At 44.6% G+C, this 16907-nt stretch overlaps 2 protein-coding genes across 2 annotated transcripts; both read right to left on the bottom strand.

The window, feature by feature from the left end:
- Nucleotides 1-331: 331 nt before the first annotated feature.
- Nucleotides 332-10561, bottom strand: CSUI_010503 (uncharacterized protein). Its single transcript, XM_068070606.1, has 5 exons — nt 7434-10561; nt 6416-7207; nt 3073-5740; nt 1876-1920; nt 332-962 (listed from the first exon to the last, which is right to left on the bottom strand). The coding sequence occupies exon 1, from the start codon at nt 9877-9879 to the stop codon at nt 9331-9333; it is 549 nt and encodes a 182-aa protein (XP_067917419.1). The 5' UTR covers nt 9880-10561; the 3' UTR covers nt 332-962; nt 1876-1920; nt 3073-5740; nt 6416-7207; nt 7434-9330.
- A 4455-nt stretch (nt 10562-15016) lies between these two features.
- CSUI_010502 (uncharacterized protein) lies at nt 15017-16678 on the bottom strand (the record flags this gene model as incomplete). The annotated part of the gene is made up of 2 exons (XM_068070605.1): nt 15017-15630; nt 16238-16678. A coding segment is annotated over one exon (360 nt), but the record flags the coding sequence as incomplete, so codon positions are not given.
- Between the last annotated feature and the right edge of the window lie 229 nt (nt 16679-16907).

Genomic DNA, 16907 nt, shown 5'->3' with positions numbered 1-16907 from the left:
AGAGAGAGAAGGAAGAGAGGCTACAGACAGACAAGACCCTTTACAACGATAGACCAAAAGAAGAAAAAGAAAGACTGCAAAAGAGCGAATCGATCCACACCTATATACATATGTGTGGAAACACACATCTCTCTCCATACATATAGAGTGTATATACACCTGCCTACACACTATACATATATATATATATATTGATATATACATCTCTCTTCACCCTATCTCTACCATATATGACCTTCATGGAGTGAAGAAAGAAAGAAAGAAGCAAGAGAGTTGTTAGGGTTGAATCTCTCTCTCTCTCTCTTTTTCTTTTTGTGTGTATGTGTATATACCAGGATCCATCGCTTTCTTTAGCTCGGCAGATTCTCCAGTCAAAAAAGCCACACCGCGTAAAGACGCCAAAGTCTGCAGTGCCGAGCCACCTCTCTCGTACCCCGACGAGGGATTCTTTTCCACCTTCCCCGCTAAGAGGAAGATTTCCGCTCCCTCCCATCCTTTCTGTCTTGTGTATACATGCACCATTCTCACAGGTCTTCTTATGATCCTCTTCCTTCTCTCTCTGTTCTTTTTCTTCACTTCTTCTCCCCTCCTCCTTCTCAGATCGCTCCTGGCTCGTGCCCCGTTGGTCAGAAGAACTTCTCCCCACATGCGAGGATCCTCCTCTCTCTCTGCGTTCTTCGCTAGGATGACTTGAGGTAGGTGGAGAAGAAGAAGAAGAAGAAGTAGGAGTAGGAGTAGTAGTAGGAGAGATATGCAGGAGAGTCCAAGAGAAAGTATGATAAGAATAGACTGAACAATTACTTAGACGATTGAAAGATGGCGCAGCAACAATAGCAAAGACGTCCGTAGGAGAGGAAGTTTCTTCGGGATAATCTTCGAGAGGAGAAGAATCGAGAGAATAAGAACGGGGAAGAGTTCGGTGCACATCGATCAAGACGGTCAAGACAAAGGGATCTCCAACTCTAGCAGAAACAACACATGAAACGAGATAGAGAGAGAGAGATAGATAGATAGATAGAAAGGAAAGAAGGAAGGTAGATAGATAGATAGCAAGAAAGATGGAATGATACATAGAAACAAAGCTAGATAGAAAGACACGACGATAGAAGGGAGGCGAATAGAACTGGGGAGGGGAAAAGGGCGAAAGAGAGAGAGAAGAGGAGATAGACAGAGAGCAAGAAAAGACAGACAAGAAGAACTTCGTGCCTCCCCCCTCTGAAGTTCACTGGCTATGGAGAATATAAATACACCGCATATACATATATCCATCTATCTATAGATATATATATAAATATATACGTGACTGCATGTATGTGTAGAAGAAGTCAAGTTGTGCGGGAGTAGGGATTCCTTTCTAGAATCGACCGACTAGCAATCTGACGTAGAGATGTATCCCTACCTATCCATCTATGTATCTACTTATCTATCCATCTATGTATCCCTACCTATCCATCTATGTATCTACTTATCTATCCATCTATGTATCTACTTATCTCTCCATCTATGTATCTATCTACTTATCTATCCATCTATGTAGGGTGATGTGAAGATACATATGGGGACGGTTATGAATGCAAGCAAGGACGAAGCCTAAGAACGAGTGCAACGGACCGCAAACAAGAGAGAGAGAAGACGAAGAGGGAGGCAGGCTTCGTAGGAAATGTCTACGAAGAGAACGAGAAAGAGAGAGAGATAAGATCTCTCGATGTGAATACAGGTATTTACGAAGAAACCGTTCGATCCATGTAAACATACAGAGATCCATGTGCTGAAACAAGAAGGATATTTACTTGAAATGTTAGGAAGATAGAAAAGAAAGAAAGAGTGGGGGAGTTGCATGCATGCACCTCATTGACAGACAGACAGACAACTTACGATTTGATGAGAGGTGTGAAGGGCTGCCTGAGCTGCCAGTCATGTCTACACACACACAAACCACACCCCGCAACATAGACCTCCTCTCTCACTCCTACACATACCTATATACATATATATATAGAGAGAGAGAGAGGGAGATATGCGCCGGCCTCACTTTGGAGAGAGCGGTATTTACATGAGTAGACAGTTGTGACTTGGAGAGATGAAGAGAAGAATTCCTAAGTTTTGCATCGTGAAGATTACCCTTATCCCAAGATCAGGAGACACGAAGGAAGGAGGTACGTTGTAAAGGCCGAAGACTTGAGGTGTATGTACATGTATGTATGACTATGTATGTATAATTGTATGTGTATATACACCGTAGAGATACACTATAGTGTGGTAGACTCGAGACAAGAGCCATCTGAACTAAGAAGAGAGATGAGAGAGAAGAAACTTCCTTTCTTTGCTTCATTCTCTGTTCTTTCAGACAACGACCATCCCTCTACCCAAACACATACCACGCCCCCTGTCGTCTCTCGATCGCATCACACCACACTCTTCTATATAGACAGAGTGAGAAAAACTCACCGAATATAAGACGAGACAGTCTTAGGAAGAGTCCTCTTCTCTCACAACTCCCACTCCAAATACATTGCCGCAGACATGCACATAGATATATACATGGATACAGATTCAGATAGATATAGGTAGATAGATTAAAGATAGATAGATAGATAGAAGTGCATGAGTCTTCCCAGATGGTATCGATCTGAGGAGAATTGGCGCTGTAGACTTTTGTTATCGTATGAAGAGTGTAGGGACAGAGAGAGCATTCGCTGGAGGTTTCCTCCCACCCTCCATACAACATGAATCTACAGGGTATCTCTAGGCAATTCACAGACATCTCGAAAACTCCATACATGTCTACAGCATGAATCTATCTATCTTTGATCTATCTTTAATCTATCTATCTATCTATCTTTGATCTATCTATCTATCTATGTTCTTAGCTATCTATTGAATTATCTTTGATGTATCTGTCTATCTATCTTTAGCCTACTTATCTCTCTATCAGAATCAACCCCTGTATTTCCCCCCTTCCCCTATCGATAGGTTGCCGTTCGTTCTCTGCCTTTCTTTTTCTAGATCTCTTTCATCGTCTCGCGCGAAGCTTGTTCTTTCTCCTCTTGCTTCTCCTTCCCTTCTTCATACCTGTCATAGAAAGCATTGAGAAGCTTAACTGCTTCAAGACGAATGTAGGCATCTCCATTGCCTAGTAGAGCAATAAGGATCTGCTCCAGTCGATCCCGACTCTTACACCGGACATTTGAGGAGTCGGCAACAGCTCCGTAGAAGCAACTATTCCATACATCGAGAGTAAGATCTGTGAACGCATCCTTTATCGCTTCGACAGCCGCTGATGTAAGCAGCGTGAGGTGCCAATTGTATTTCTCTCTCCACATTCTCCAACTCGTATTGAGCGAAGACCCACCCTGCTGTTGCAGGGGAGAAGGGAGACTCTTGGGGGGGGTCGTATTGAGAAAGGGGCTCGGAAGAGGCAGACCCGTAGTACTAGTATGACTATGATGACTGCTATGGCTGGTGACGCTGATGGATTTGTCGTTTAGGGTGCCCGCTCCTGGCTTGGAGAGAAGACGAGGAGGAAGACGAGAATGAGAAGATGGATCTGGCAAAGATGAAGTGGAGGCCTCTGGAGACGCTGGAGAGCGAGAAGAGGAAGGGAAAGGTGAAGGAGGGGGGAGGAGGGGTCTGGGTTTGGTATAGAAAGGATTATGGTTACATAGGCCGCTATCTAAGATGACTCTCATAGCATGATGGGCTCGCTTAGCTACCATGGTACGGCTATACAAGAGAAAATCCGGAAGGACCAGATAAGAAAGGAACGTCTTTCTTAACGAGGGAGGAGAAGGAGGAGAAGAAGAAAGGCTTTCAGAGGGGAGACGATGATCTCTCTCCTGAGGGGGGGAAGAGAGGTCAGTAGCTGAAGAAGAAGAAGAAGGGGGGAGAACAACAATATGAGAAGATGAAGGGGACACCGTCGAAGAAGAAGAATCATTGCCAGAGCTTCGTTTCTTCTTTTTCTTCTTCTTCCCGCTGGGGGAGGAGGAAGATGAAGAAGAAGAAGATAGGGGAGAACCGCCACTACTACTAGAAGAAGAGCCATTCTCACGAGAGGGGTGATCTAGTCCCCGAAAATAGTCTTCTTCTTCCTCCTCCTCTTTACCCGAGGAATAAGGGTGGGAATGACGAACCGAAGAAGTAGAGGAGAATGTCGTAGAGACACCCGTCCATCCAGTCGAGTAGCAGTCTCTACTATGTTGGCTCAGAGGGGATGAAAAAGGTGAAATATCTTCTTCTTCTTCTTTTCGACTGTAAGAATGACAATTTCTTTCTCCTTCTTCTTGTGTTTCTTCTCTCCTATGAGAAGGTTTTTCCTCTTCATCCCCATACTCAGTGAGAACGAGGTGGGCCAGTAAAGACGTGAAGTAGGCCTCGTACCGACCTCCACTACAACAGCAGAAATGGAGGACTTCTGTATCTATCATGAATCGAACCCGAGGCAGAATCGATCGGCTTTTCTTGATCTTCTTCGCCACCCTCTTGTCCCCACGTCTCTTCTCTTTCTCTCCACCTTTCTCTTCTCTTCCTTTGCTAGCAATAGCAGAAGCCGTTCGCTTTTCATCGTCGTCTTGGGATGTTTCTTGTCCTTCTCTCCCTCTCGAAGGGGTCTCGTCGTCTTCTTCTTCTTCATCTTCTATCTCTCCCCCCTCTTCAAACTGCAGATAAGAAAAGGCCTTTCGAAATTGGGGATAGGAAGAAGAAGAAGGTGAAAGAGATTCCGAGACCGCAGGACAAAAGGCGCAAGGAGGGGTCGTTACTACACACGGGCTACCACGAGGACCTCCACCTCCCCCTGTAGATAAAGGAGCAGAAGAAGAAGGAAGAGAAGAAGAAGAAAAAGCCTGGGATTTCTTTCCCAGATTCATCGTGGCAGGATCATGTGAATGCGGATAGCCTCGATCTCCTCCTCTTTCTCTTGGCTCTCCGCCTGGAGAGAAGGAAGAAGGAGAACAACTACTACTACTACTGGAGTGACCACTACCACTACTACTACTAGGAGTAGTGGTATTTCTATTGGTACTGTAATAATGAGTACTGATCACACTCCCACTGCTAGGTGTCTCTCCACTCCTCCCTCCTTCTCCTCCTCCTAGACTACGTGGTGACGGGCTAGTATTCTTTCCAGAGTGGCCGCTACCTCCCCCCCCCCTTGTGAGGAGTCCTGCGCCTCCTATTGCTCCTCCGGCGGTCGACGAAGAGACACTGTTGATACTACTATTGCCTAGAGATCGAAAAGAACTGGGGCGTGAATGGAGAAAGGTCGATGCTAATTGCTGATGGAGGTGGGGAGGTTTCTCTTGTGTATGGAGACTTCTTTGCTGCTCGATAAGCTGATGAAAACAAACAGACGTCCAGCAGCCTCTCTCAAAGTGTACAGACACCTCGAAAGGTAAGACATCGAAGAGATCTTCTCTTCTCGCATCCCAAGCGCTTTCATCATTGACGAGAGAGGTGGAAGAAGAAGAAGAGGAGGAAGAAGATGGATCGTGAGACAGATGAGCAGGCTTCGTTGCTTCTTCTTCTTCTTTAGGGAAGGTCTTGTTGGTAGTTTTAACGACTCCATTGGGCGAAGTCTTGTGAAGAAGCATATCACTAGAAGGATTTGAACTCATAGGAATACGAAGAGAGGGAGGCCCTCCTCCTTCTCCTGTTGACGCTGTTTGACTTGTGCCTGTCCCTCCTCCTCCTCCTGAAGCTCCTACGACAGAGCTTTGACGAGAGAACAAGGAGGAGATCCCTACCAACAAGGAAAGAGAACGATAGAGGGGGGGGCAGCAAGTCTTGAGACATGGAGCTAGGGATGAAGAAGAAGAAGACGGGGAAATCGCCATACACCACATTTCCGCATGAAAGGGTAGAGAGATAGAACGGATACTTGCCGCAATCTATCAGCAGGGTTGTTTGCACCTCTCGTCTCCTGAAGCTATACATATGTAGAGATCATACTTTTTACCCACATACACCGGAGAATAGAAACCTCCCAGAGGTGAAGAGGTCTATACACGGCGCGTGCATCTACATCTCTGCTGTGCACGTAGATCCATCTGTACATACACGGGATAGACAGTTGAAGGTAACCATACACATACAGTGACGAGAGTGCATGCGATCGTGATACTAATACCACTACTACTACTACTAATACTACTACTACTACTCCTCTCCCCACACTGATGTGAAGACCGACAAGAACGCACACCGAGGGGTAAAGACACGTATACATCCATGTACACATACATCCACGGATCTATCTATCAATCTATCTTTAATCAATCTATCTTTAATCTATCTATCTATAGATTTATCAATTATATATATCCATGGAAAGAGGGAGAAAGAACAGCCCGATTTTGGCTCGGTTGGGTAAGGACATTATCTGCGTCTGTAGAAGCCCCGGCAACAAAAAACATACCAGGGATAGGAGCCCCGTCAACCCGCGCGCCTCCTCCTCCTCCTCCGCCACCACCACCTGATCCAGACCGTGGACGCGTGCCTCCTCCTCCTCTTCCTCCTCCTCGGCCCCCTCGCTCTTCTTCTTCTTCATCTCCAGTTCCTTCGACTTCAGTTGACGCTTGAGCTTGTATTAGTTGCCAGAGAGATGATATCTCAAATTCGTTTGACTGTATTCGATAGACATCTTCATCTTGGCTAACGTCTCTCACGACCCCACCCCGAAGTCCTTGCCTGTCGAACTGAGAAGACTGCTCGTCTCCTCCTCTTCTGCTGCTCCTTTCCCCTGCATAAGATGGCGATGCTTTCTTACCATCCTGGCTTAATGCGATGACCGCCGCGGTTCTTTCTCCTCTCTCTTGGAAGTCTTCTCGTTCTTCTTTCTCTCTCTCTTCGTGTTCCTCACTATTACGAGAAAGCCCAAAATGCTTTCGGTTCGAACATGATAAAGAAGAGAGAGGAGGTAAAAGAAGCGCCGCAAAGGCCTGGTGAATCTTCAAAAGGAGAGGCATCCAACCTAGTCTTTCCTCATATCCATCATCTTCTCCTTCACTAAGAAAGGAGAGATCCGGCAACGATGTTTCTGTGTGTGTTTGAGAAGAGGACGAAGATGGTAATGATCCGACGGGTGGGGGCCAGCTAGTTACACTACAACGTTCCTGAATATCGAAGAGTTCTTCTCTTATTTGGCGTAAAAAGTCATTTTGGAGATTTTCATCGAAATTCGGAGAAGATGATGCACAGGCGGATGTTGCTGCATGCAAAACAAACAACCCAACAACGCATGAAACAGTTAGAAGAAGAAGAACAACAACAACAGCAAGAATACCTAGATCGCGGGTGTACATACACTAGACTGAGGTGTACATACACTGGACCTCAGGTGTCCGCACACTCGACCTCGGGTGTACATACACTAGATTTCGGGTGTAAACTAGAAGAGCCACCTTGACATCGCGGTCCAGTGAATCCATGCTTACACTGTAGCCGATGAAGGAGAATGAGAAGTTTCTTTGAGAGCTTTATTTCCAGTCGATGAGGTGCACCGTGAGTGCGTTCCTTGCTTCGGTTGACCTCCTCATTCATGGGACGTCGGACACTCCCCTCCATCTTGTCGACAAGAGTCACTCGGATCGCCCCAAAGACATCCAAGCAATTTATACGTGAAGAAAAAGACACGAAGAGACGGAAAGAGAGAGACAGCTGGTAGGTTACTTCTCTATTCTCTCTTCTTATCCTTCGTCCTCCGACGCGCAGTCAGCCCTGCAACAACGAGAAGGTGGTAATGGCAAGAGGTTTCCTTCACAAGAGGCTGTGAAGGAGTACGAGAAGTGTGAAACTATCTTGCCTTGACCTTTCTGTCTTTTCTTTAGAATGAGGAGCGTGAAGACGACGAGAGAAGAGAAGATCTCTTAATCTTTTCAAGCGGAGATACAAAACGGCAAGAGAAGAACCTCGATCTGACTGACTCCTTAACTGAAGACGCTCCTCCTACTTCTTCTCGTCTTATATACAAGCAAGCTCAACTTTCTTGTTGAATAGAGAAACAGGTCCTTCATTTTCTGTCTCATCTGACAACTCTTCTTAAAGATGATAGAAGAGATATATAACACGGGAAAAGGCGACGAAGAAGCAGAAGAAGAAGAGATAGATAGGAAGGACAGAGACGGAATGCGTGTACTGTCCGTCGTTCATACCCGAAAAGAAAGAGAAAGAAATCTTCTTCTTTTCTTCTTCTTACTTCTTTTTCCTCTTCATATCAAAACAAAGCGCTGAAGGAAAGAATGAAGACAAACCAACTAGATCTGTCTACTACGAGAGAAGCATGAAGAAGAGATCTTCCTTACAATTCCATCTAGAGACACCCTCGATAGAAAGAAAAGTTGAGGAGGTCAACAAGAAGAAGAAGCAAAGAGAGAGAGACGGGGGATTTGCTTGTGTTGACAGCGACGTAGAAAGCCTATCGAATGAAAGGGGTTAAGAGAGCAAAGATGTTGAAGATACACTTGACTTGTGCGTATCCGACTCCTATAGAAAGATAAATATACGGCCTCATGGAGAGTACACAAGAAGAAAGAAGGAGAACAGGCAGGCAGGCAGGCAGGCAAGGAAGGAAGGAAGACCGATGAAGGAGGAGTGAACGAGAATCTCTAAAAAGCAAAACAACGAGAGACGGTCCGGAGAAGAAGAGGAAGTTTGAGAAAGACTACTCAAAAGGAGAGCGGTAGAAAGATGAAGAGAAGAAGAAAAGCAAGACAGAGAATCTTGAAATAGATTCAGAGAGATCGACAACGATATGCCGTGGGGGGTGGCGTCTGCGGCTCGGAGAAAGAGGAAAAGAAGAAGAAGAAAACGAGGGCGACGAACGACTTGAAAAGAGCTGCTTAAAACGCTGTGAATCTTTGCGTTTGATCCGAATGATGAGACGGCAGAAATAGAAGAAAAGAGGGATACATAAAGAAAGAAACAGAAAGAAAGAGAAAGAAGGGAAAAAGACTTATGCACGTAAGAAATTGGCCTTTCGGCACGTTACTTTACCGGGGAGAAAGAAAGAAAGAGAAAGAGGAGAGACTATGGCTATGTCTCTAAAGGCAAGTAGTAGAGTGGTCTTGTACCTCGAGAACTCCATCCACACAAAGAGACAGACAGAAGAAGAGAAAGAAGAAGAAGAAGAGTCGGAAAGAGTTTTGACTTGACTCTTAATTAGAAAGACGGACTGACCAGGATGCAGTCACTCCTCCCTCTCTCACAGGCAAGCAAGCCTACGGGGAAGATTCTCTTTGCCTCTCTACAGACGACGGAAAAGAAGAAAATTCGATAGAGAGTGAGGTGCAAGACTTTGGGAAGGAAGAGAAAGAAATGCAAGCGAAAACTCTCCTAAAATTCTCTCTCCTTACATATGAGAAAGCGACCCATTCTCTCCTCCTTTCGAACAGAAAGAAAGACAGAGGAGCGATGTTTAGATAGGAAAGAAAGAAAGATCCAAGCGAGCTTCAAGGTTCGCTTCAAGAGAAATATGACAAAGAGATGAAAGAAGAAGAAAAAGAAGAAGTAGGTGAATAGTCCGAGGCCTAAAGAAGGAGCAGGCCGTGGGAGCAAGAGAGAAAGAGAGAGGGTAACTTGAAAGGGAGAGAAGAAAAGAAGGAAATAAGGGAGAAACAAAGAAGACGAGAAAGAGACGGTTTCTCTTAGAAGAGAGAAGAATGAAGAGATACAAGAAAAGGAGAACAAGCAATTGGAACGAGGAGGAAGAATCTGTTGTATCTTCAAGAAAGATGCCGAGAAGAAAGGAGAAGCCGGGGAAGAAAGACTTTTCCTCTCTCTCTTATAGAAGGAGTTCATGTGAAGAGAAGAGAGGGACTTGTCTGCTCGTCGTCCTTGTCGTCTTAATTCACTTTTTCCCGGGGTGATAATGCTTTTCTCCATTTCAAGCTAGCGCCCTCATCTGTCCTTTCAAACGCGAACTCTCGAGAAAGACTAACGGAGAGGAGACACCTGTGAAGGAAAGCAAGCCGCTTTTTCTTCTTCTTCTTTTGTGCTTATGTGGTTTGAAAGACGGAGCGACGTTTCTGCATTGTAAAGAGAGAACAACTTGGAAGTGAGAGAAGGTGAATGGAGAGAGAGAGATAGATAAGGAGAGAGAAAGAAAGATAGAAATATCCTCCTTTCTGCTGACGGGTGAAACTCACCACCTTCACTTCAACTTTCCCTTTGAATTCTCATGGAGAGAAAGGCGAGAAAAAAGGGAAAAGAAAGAAAGAAAGAAAGTGAGAAAGGGGGGAAAGCGGTGGCGTATTGCAGTTGGGCGAGTGTTTGATAGCTCGACCGCGTAGAAGGAAGCAAAGAAACACATCATTCAGAAGCGAAGGAGAGAGAGAGAGATAGCGACAATTCCCCAACGGAAAAGAGAAGAGGAAAAGCCTAGGAAAAAGAAGAAGAAGCATGACAAGAAAGAAGCAGTAGAAGACGAGAAATCGATCCCGTTTTTCATGAAGAAGAAGCAAAAGAAGAATGCAAGGGGGAGATGAGAAGAAGAGCGAAAGAGAGAGGAAGAGAGATGGACGTCACATCAACGTCAAAACGACCATCATACACCTCCTTTCTGTCGTTTCTTCCTGTCCAGATAGACAATTTAAAGCTTTCCTCCGCATCGTCTTCCTTCTCTCTCCACCTTCTCTCTTTCTCTCCAGGAGAAAAAATTCCTCGACACAGCAAAAGCCAGGAAAGAGAGTCAAAGAGAAGAGAAGGACCAGAGAGAAGAAAGGAAGCAAGGTGGACGAGAAGAAGAACGACGCAGCAGGAGCAGCGGCCCTCGCGGCAGTGGTCACACCTCATGACAATTTTTGCCCGTCGATCGATCCTCTACAGAAATAGAAGACAAAACGCCTCTCCTCGCTCCATATCAGCAACAGGAAGAACTCCTACGAAGTCTACTCTTCTTACTACAGCTGCGGATGCCTTGGTCTGCGTACAAGGGTCTCTACGTATTCCTAGAATTAGCTTCTCATTCACTCTCCTCTCTCTTCGCTTCTTTGTGAATCAAGCGAACTCGTCACTTGTTGCCTCTTCTTCCTCTTCCTATGATATTCTTTCTCACATGTGTTTCCTATCTATCTACTTATCTACCAGTCTACCACCCTTTCTTTAGCCGTCACTTCAGTCACTTACGACTCCCTCCACGGTCATCTGTCTGTACAGTAGTCAAATCATACGTAGGACTCCTCTTCTTCTTCTTGTTACCATCGCGACCCTCGTCCTACTTCACTTCCCCTCCTATAAGAGTCGTGCTTGTAGTACTAGTAGTCCTATTACTGCTTTGACGTTACTGCTACTGTAGCTATTAGGCGGATCAAGCCCTTCCCGCCAATAGCCACGACTACTACTCCTTCCTCCTAGTAGTTGCAGAAGAAGAATGAGGAGGCTATGACTACTACTAGTACCTCTAAAGTAGTGAAGTGTTGTCTCCGTTCTCTTCAGCCCCTTCTTTCTTCTGTTCTTCTATCTACTAAGAGCTCTTCTTGTTCTTTTTGCTTCTCCAAGGCATACAATTGCTGGCAGGATGACTACTCTCACCCCACGATCGCCGCGATAGCCACCCTCCTATTAGAACGGCTAGATTCGGGGGGTTCCAATGAGATTCATGATAGTACTAGGTGTAGTATATGACTACTGCTATAAAGGAGAAGCATCAGTGAAGAAAGTTCGATAGAAACCACGTAACGAGTCTTCCTCTTATTCATCGGCTTCTTGTGACCTTCGTTTCCCCTCCACGCATGACTGAGATGTTTAAGAAAGGCATTTCTTCTTCTCTCTCTCTCTTTTACTTAACATCTCTTCTTCTCATCTTCATGATAAGCACCTTGTGTCGATCTTCTCGTTAGCTCACACGGCGAGCGTCGCCATGGTCAAATCCTCAGTACAATCCAAACACCCCTACTACTCCTCCCCCCTACTAGGAATCTAGATCATTATGTCTCATACTCCTACAAGACAATATGCCACTATAGAACTCCTACTACTCTTATTATAAGTGCGACGGAGTTAATCAAAGACTTTCTAAGAGTCCCAAGTCGGTCAGATGGATGGAATCGAAGAGGAGATAAAAAGAACAACTCGTACTACCACTACTACTACTATTATGAAAAAGACTACTTTAGCTGTCTATCTGTGAAGTACTAGTAGTGCTGATTCTCTTATTCATAATAGATGGTGTTAGGAAAGAAACTTCTTCCGTGCGCTTCTTGTCTTCTCACGACATGCGTTTCACTGACACGATGCTATCCAGACGCCACTCTGATCTAAGACCAACGACTATGACTGCCTTGCTAACTCCCAGTTGAACCAATTCATTATTCGCATGTCTCTTCTCTTTTACTTCCTCTTTTTCTCTTCTCTACTCTTTCAGATGTTTCATCGTGGCTATCAAGAGGAGAGCTTTTACCATTCCATGAGCCCTCCGCTTGAAAGCAACGTCAGGAGAATCAGAGAGGGAAAAGACTGAGAATGGGAAGGAAGGAGGACCTTCTCACCGACAACAAGGATCAAAAGAGCTCTGTCTCCCTTTCATTTCTTCTAGTCATTCATAGAGAACAGAAAGATAGACAAAGAGATAGATAGATAGATTCATAGGTAGATAGATAGACCGAGAAATGAAAGCTGTGGTACACAGGAGAGATACAGGTCGCTATCTCCTCCTGCTAGCTCTCCTTTTCACCCCTTAACAGATACAGTGGAGTCCTTTTGGAAAGCTCCACCTGATCTTATGTATGCATAAATGCATGGAAAGACAAACTCCGATAAGAGAGAAAAACCTATCTCTCTTATTGAGACAGTAGTACACGACCAAGAAGGTAACTCTAGATCGAGAAGCCTTTCTCTTGTTCTCTCTCCCTCTCCGTACACCCTAGTGTGAGGTATGAAGAAGAAGAGACAGGAGGGAGATAATACGCCATACACTTACTGCCGACCAGGCGTGTCTACCACGTATGTGAAGGCGTTGTAAGTATGAAGATGTATCTATGACGGCGTATGTATAAATATATATATACATATATGTATGCATCTGTATGTAGGGTCGCGTATCTATGAATATGTATTTATGGACATGTACATATGCCTATGGGTATGCAAATGTGTGTATGTGGAGGTGTATGTACGAAGAGGTCTATGTGACTATGTATGGGATAGGTATATACACCATCGGTTTTTGCTACGGTAGACGACAAGCATACGATCATCGCATGCATGCAGATATACACGTACGTATATGTGCTCCTGTCTAGTCGATCTCTCTAGTCGTCGCTGTCCATTTTCTCCCAACCCCCAACAGAGCCGCTGCGATTGCAGGAGGTCGATGATCGCACTCTCAGTTATCATCTTGCATGCACATTAGCTAGTGATGCATGACTATCTCTTGGAGAGCAAGAAAAGACAGCACCCCTCCTCTCTTGTATCTCAGAAATGCAACCCCTGCCAACAGAATGGCTTCTGGATGGATGGATGGTCTTATGCATGCGCTCCTATCTGCGGAAATTAGGACACCTACACAAGTCTCTCTCTCCGTCTCCAGATAGACGGTCTCTCCCATCGTAGGTGTGTAAACGCGTGGGGTCTTCACCTCGACTTGTTCTTCTTCGATCGAGATGCTTGCAGGTGCTTTTCTGTATCTTTTGTCAGGGTGTATGAAGAAGTTTCATTGGAGAGGTCTTTATCTCTCAGGCATATGAAGACCTTCCTTTCGATTCCAAGGAATTTCATGACTTTCTTCAACATGACAAAAAGAAAAGAAGCTCCCCAGTTTTCCGCTGGAACTTTTATATCCAGGTTACTCGTAGGGAGCCTGTCGAATTCTCTCCTGAGAGACAGACAGAACTTCTTCCACTGTGATTCTCCTTCTAATTCTTCAGTCCTCATCGTATAGAGAACGCCTGCTTACATGAGAAAGCTTTCTATTCTTAGCTGTATGTACACCGCAGTCAACCGCAAGAAAAGTCCAAGATCAACACGCTCAGGAGCCGGCTGAAAGGTTCTCCTATCTGTCTCTTCTTCTCAACAGTTTACGACATAAAGCCACCTGTCTCCTCATACATACACAAATCTCTCATCCGATCCACACGGCTTCTAGTAGTTTTCATAGTCGGAGTATTAACCCTCTGCACTTGTAATAGTAGTACTAGTACTAGTAGTAGTAGCCATAGTCTCTACCCCCGTAGTAGTAGTAGTTATAGTAGTGATAGTCTCCGGTAGTAGTAGTAGTAGGATTAGCGATAGTCCCTAGTAGTAGTAGGAGTGATGGCAATACTCTACACCTCGAAACATCCCTTCTCTGTACCCGACTGTAAATGCGTCCATCCATCGATCTTCTCTCTCTCCTCTCTTCTCTTCTCTAATCCATGGTATGCATGTAGCTAGCTATCCCGATGCTATCGGTTGACACGAAGAGGAAGATCTCCCAAGTGAATAAAGAGCTTTCTTTTCGAACAGCCTGAAACAGGAATTTCTTCCTCAGGATCCTCTCGTGACGGAGTTTTCTCTCGAAGAGAAAGAAAGAAGTCTAGTTGTCTCATATATATATATATATCTCTCTCTCTCGTCTTCTTCTCTTCTTCTCCCCTTATCGGCGTTCATAGGAGTAGTTGAAGTTCCCGCATGCCTTTGTAAAACTCCTGACTAGTAAGGACTACAAGCTAAGCAGTCTTCTTCTTTTCTTCTTGAGGGATGTCTATCATTTCCCGAAGAGCTTATCATATATGAAGAGAATGGATGAGACAGAAGAAAGAGTGACACGCCTCGTCATGTATCGATTCATCTTTCACCTATTAGTCTCTTCGATATTCCTTGTGACACTAAAGTAACTATATACAGCCAACTCGAGTGAAGGCTTCTCCTTCTGTCTTCTTCTCACTTGAAGCTGAATCAGGAAGATAGAATTAAGAAAGAAAAGGAGAGAAAGAAAAGAGGGACAGAGTGAGAGAGGGAAATACAGATGTTTATGACTGAGAGAAGAAGATTTCGTCGTGAAACAAAGAGAGAGAAGAGAGAGAGAAAGCACGACTAAGAAGAAAAGAGGGACAGAGACTTCACACAACCTTCCATCCATCTAAAAGAATAGGAGAAGAAGACACGTCTGCTTTCTTCAAATGCAGACATGAGAGGAGACACGAAAGAGAGAGAGAGAGACGCACATACAGATAGACAGACGGATAGACATACAGAGAAGATCACAAGTCGATATAGTCCGGACAGATAGATAGATAGATAAGTGAAGATCAATAGATTAACGATACACGCAGACGGAGAAAGAAAGAGAGAAAGAGAGAGAGAAAGAGAGAAAGAAAGAGAGAGAGAAATCTAACTTTGTAGGGCTTTCATTTTGGCCATGAGCTCATCGAGACTTTCTTCTGTCTTCTTCTCTTCGTCCTCTTCTTTCTTTTCTTCTTCTTCTTGGCGCGAATTCTCTTGTCTCTTCGGAGACGTGGAATCCTCCCCGAGGTGACTACTTTTCTTCTTCTTTTCTTCGTCATCTAAACGCGATCCCTCATCCATGAGGCATATTCCGAAAGGGTTCTCTTCATGAACGACGCCTTGCTCTCCTTCTCCCCCTTCCTTCTTTTCTTCTTCTTCTTTCAAAGTGAGAAAGTAGGAGGAAAGAATAATCTTCTTCTCCTTTACTTCCTTCTGGAATGAAAAGATGAAAACGAAGAAGAAGGAACAACATTCCTGCTAAAAAGCCATACTACGCAAGCAAGAGCTCCGGCTAGCCAGACGAAAGAAAAGAAGCAACACAAGCACTTCTCTCACTCTCTGCTTCTCTTCTCTCTCCTTCTCTTTGTAGATATCGGTACGTCCAGGTGTCTATACACGTAAAGCATACCCATCATCGACTATCGCTTGGATGGCAGTCCTTAGATCAGCTAAACAAATTGACACTAGGAGGGAAGACAGAGAAAATGAGAGTCTACGTAGACAGATATCTATCTATCTATCTTTAATCTATCTATCTATCTATCTTAGATCTATCTCCTCCTTTCCGATAAGCCGAGAGCTTGATAGATACACATACAGCCAGTGGTATGAAGAAATAGATACGCGAGATCCGTCTAAACGGCCGAGAAGAGAAAGGGGAAGGGAGAGACTCTTTAGGCAGAAAGAAGACCACAAAAAACAAGGAAATGGCAACGAAGAGAGAAGGAAGAAGGAATCGTCGAAGAGAGAAAGAGCAGAAGAAGAAGAAGAAGAAAGAGAGAGAGAAAGAAGGAGATTTGTAGTAGTGGCATTGTCATACCTGTCTGTATCTACACCATGTATCGGCACATTGGGGATTAGGTTGAATCGTGAAGAGAGGAAAGAAGTCTTCTAGGGAGTTATATCCCAAGAAGGGCGACGTCTTGCCGAACGCTAGGAGATACTTCAACGCATTCTGAACTAGAAACCCTACACACGAAGAGAAAAGCGGAAAAGAAAGAAAGGAAGAAAGAAAGAGAAAACGAAAGAATGAGTGAAGGACGAAAAGAATGAGTGAAGGACGGAAAGCCACGGAGGCAAAGAAAGAGAGAGAGAGAAGGAAAGGAAGGAGAGAGGAAGAACGAGAGGAAAAGAAGACGAAGAAAGAGAGAGAAGAAAAGGAAGGAGAGAGAGAGAAAGACGGAGGTCTCTACGAGCAAGCAAACGGACAGCCGCGGGAAAGGAGGATGGGGGAGAGGAAAGCAAAGAGACAGAAAGGAAGAGAGAAAGAGAAAACAAGGTCGAGTTCAAGGAAGGAGAAAGACATGCTTCCATGTGACATCTCGCATATATATCGTGCATGCATGCATAGGTATAAAGAGAACAAGAAGAAGAAACAGACTTTAAACAGAAAGGGTGAGAATTCAACAAAGCAACAGAAACAAGAAAGAATGCATTTTTGGATCCCTCGTTTCTCTCTCCTTCTCATTCTTTGATCTTCTTCTTCTTCC

Source organism: Cystoisospora suis (assembly GCF_002600585.1).
Source record: "Cystoisospora suis strain Wien I chromosome Unknown contig_7613, whole genome shotgun sequence".
Lineage (NCBI taxonomy): Eukaryota > Apicomplexa > Conoidasida > Eucoccidiorida > Sarcocystidae > Cystoisospora > Cystoisospora suis.
Note: the sequence above shows the minus strand (reverse complement) of the source record. Positions and strands in the feature narration are given on the sequence as shown.

Bases quoted from the DNA above. Each gene is read 5' to 3' on its own strand.
- CSUI_010503 (XM_068070606.1), bottom strand. From the start codon at position 9,879: ATGGAGAAAAGCATTATCACCCCGGGAAAAAGTGAATTAAGACGACAA.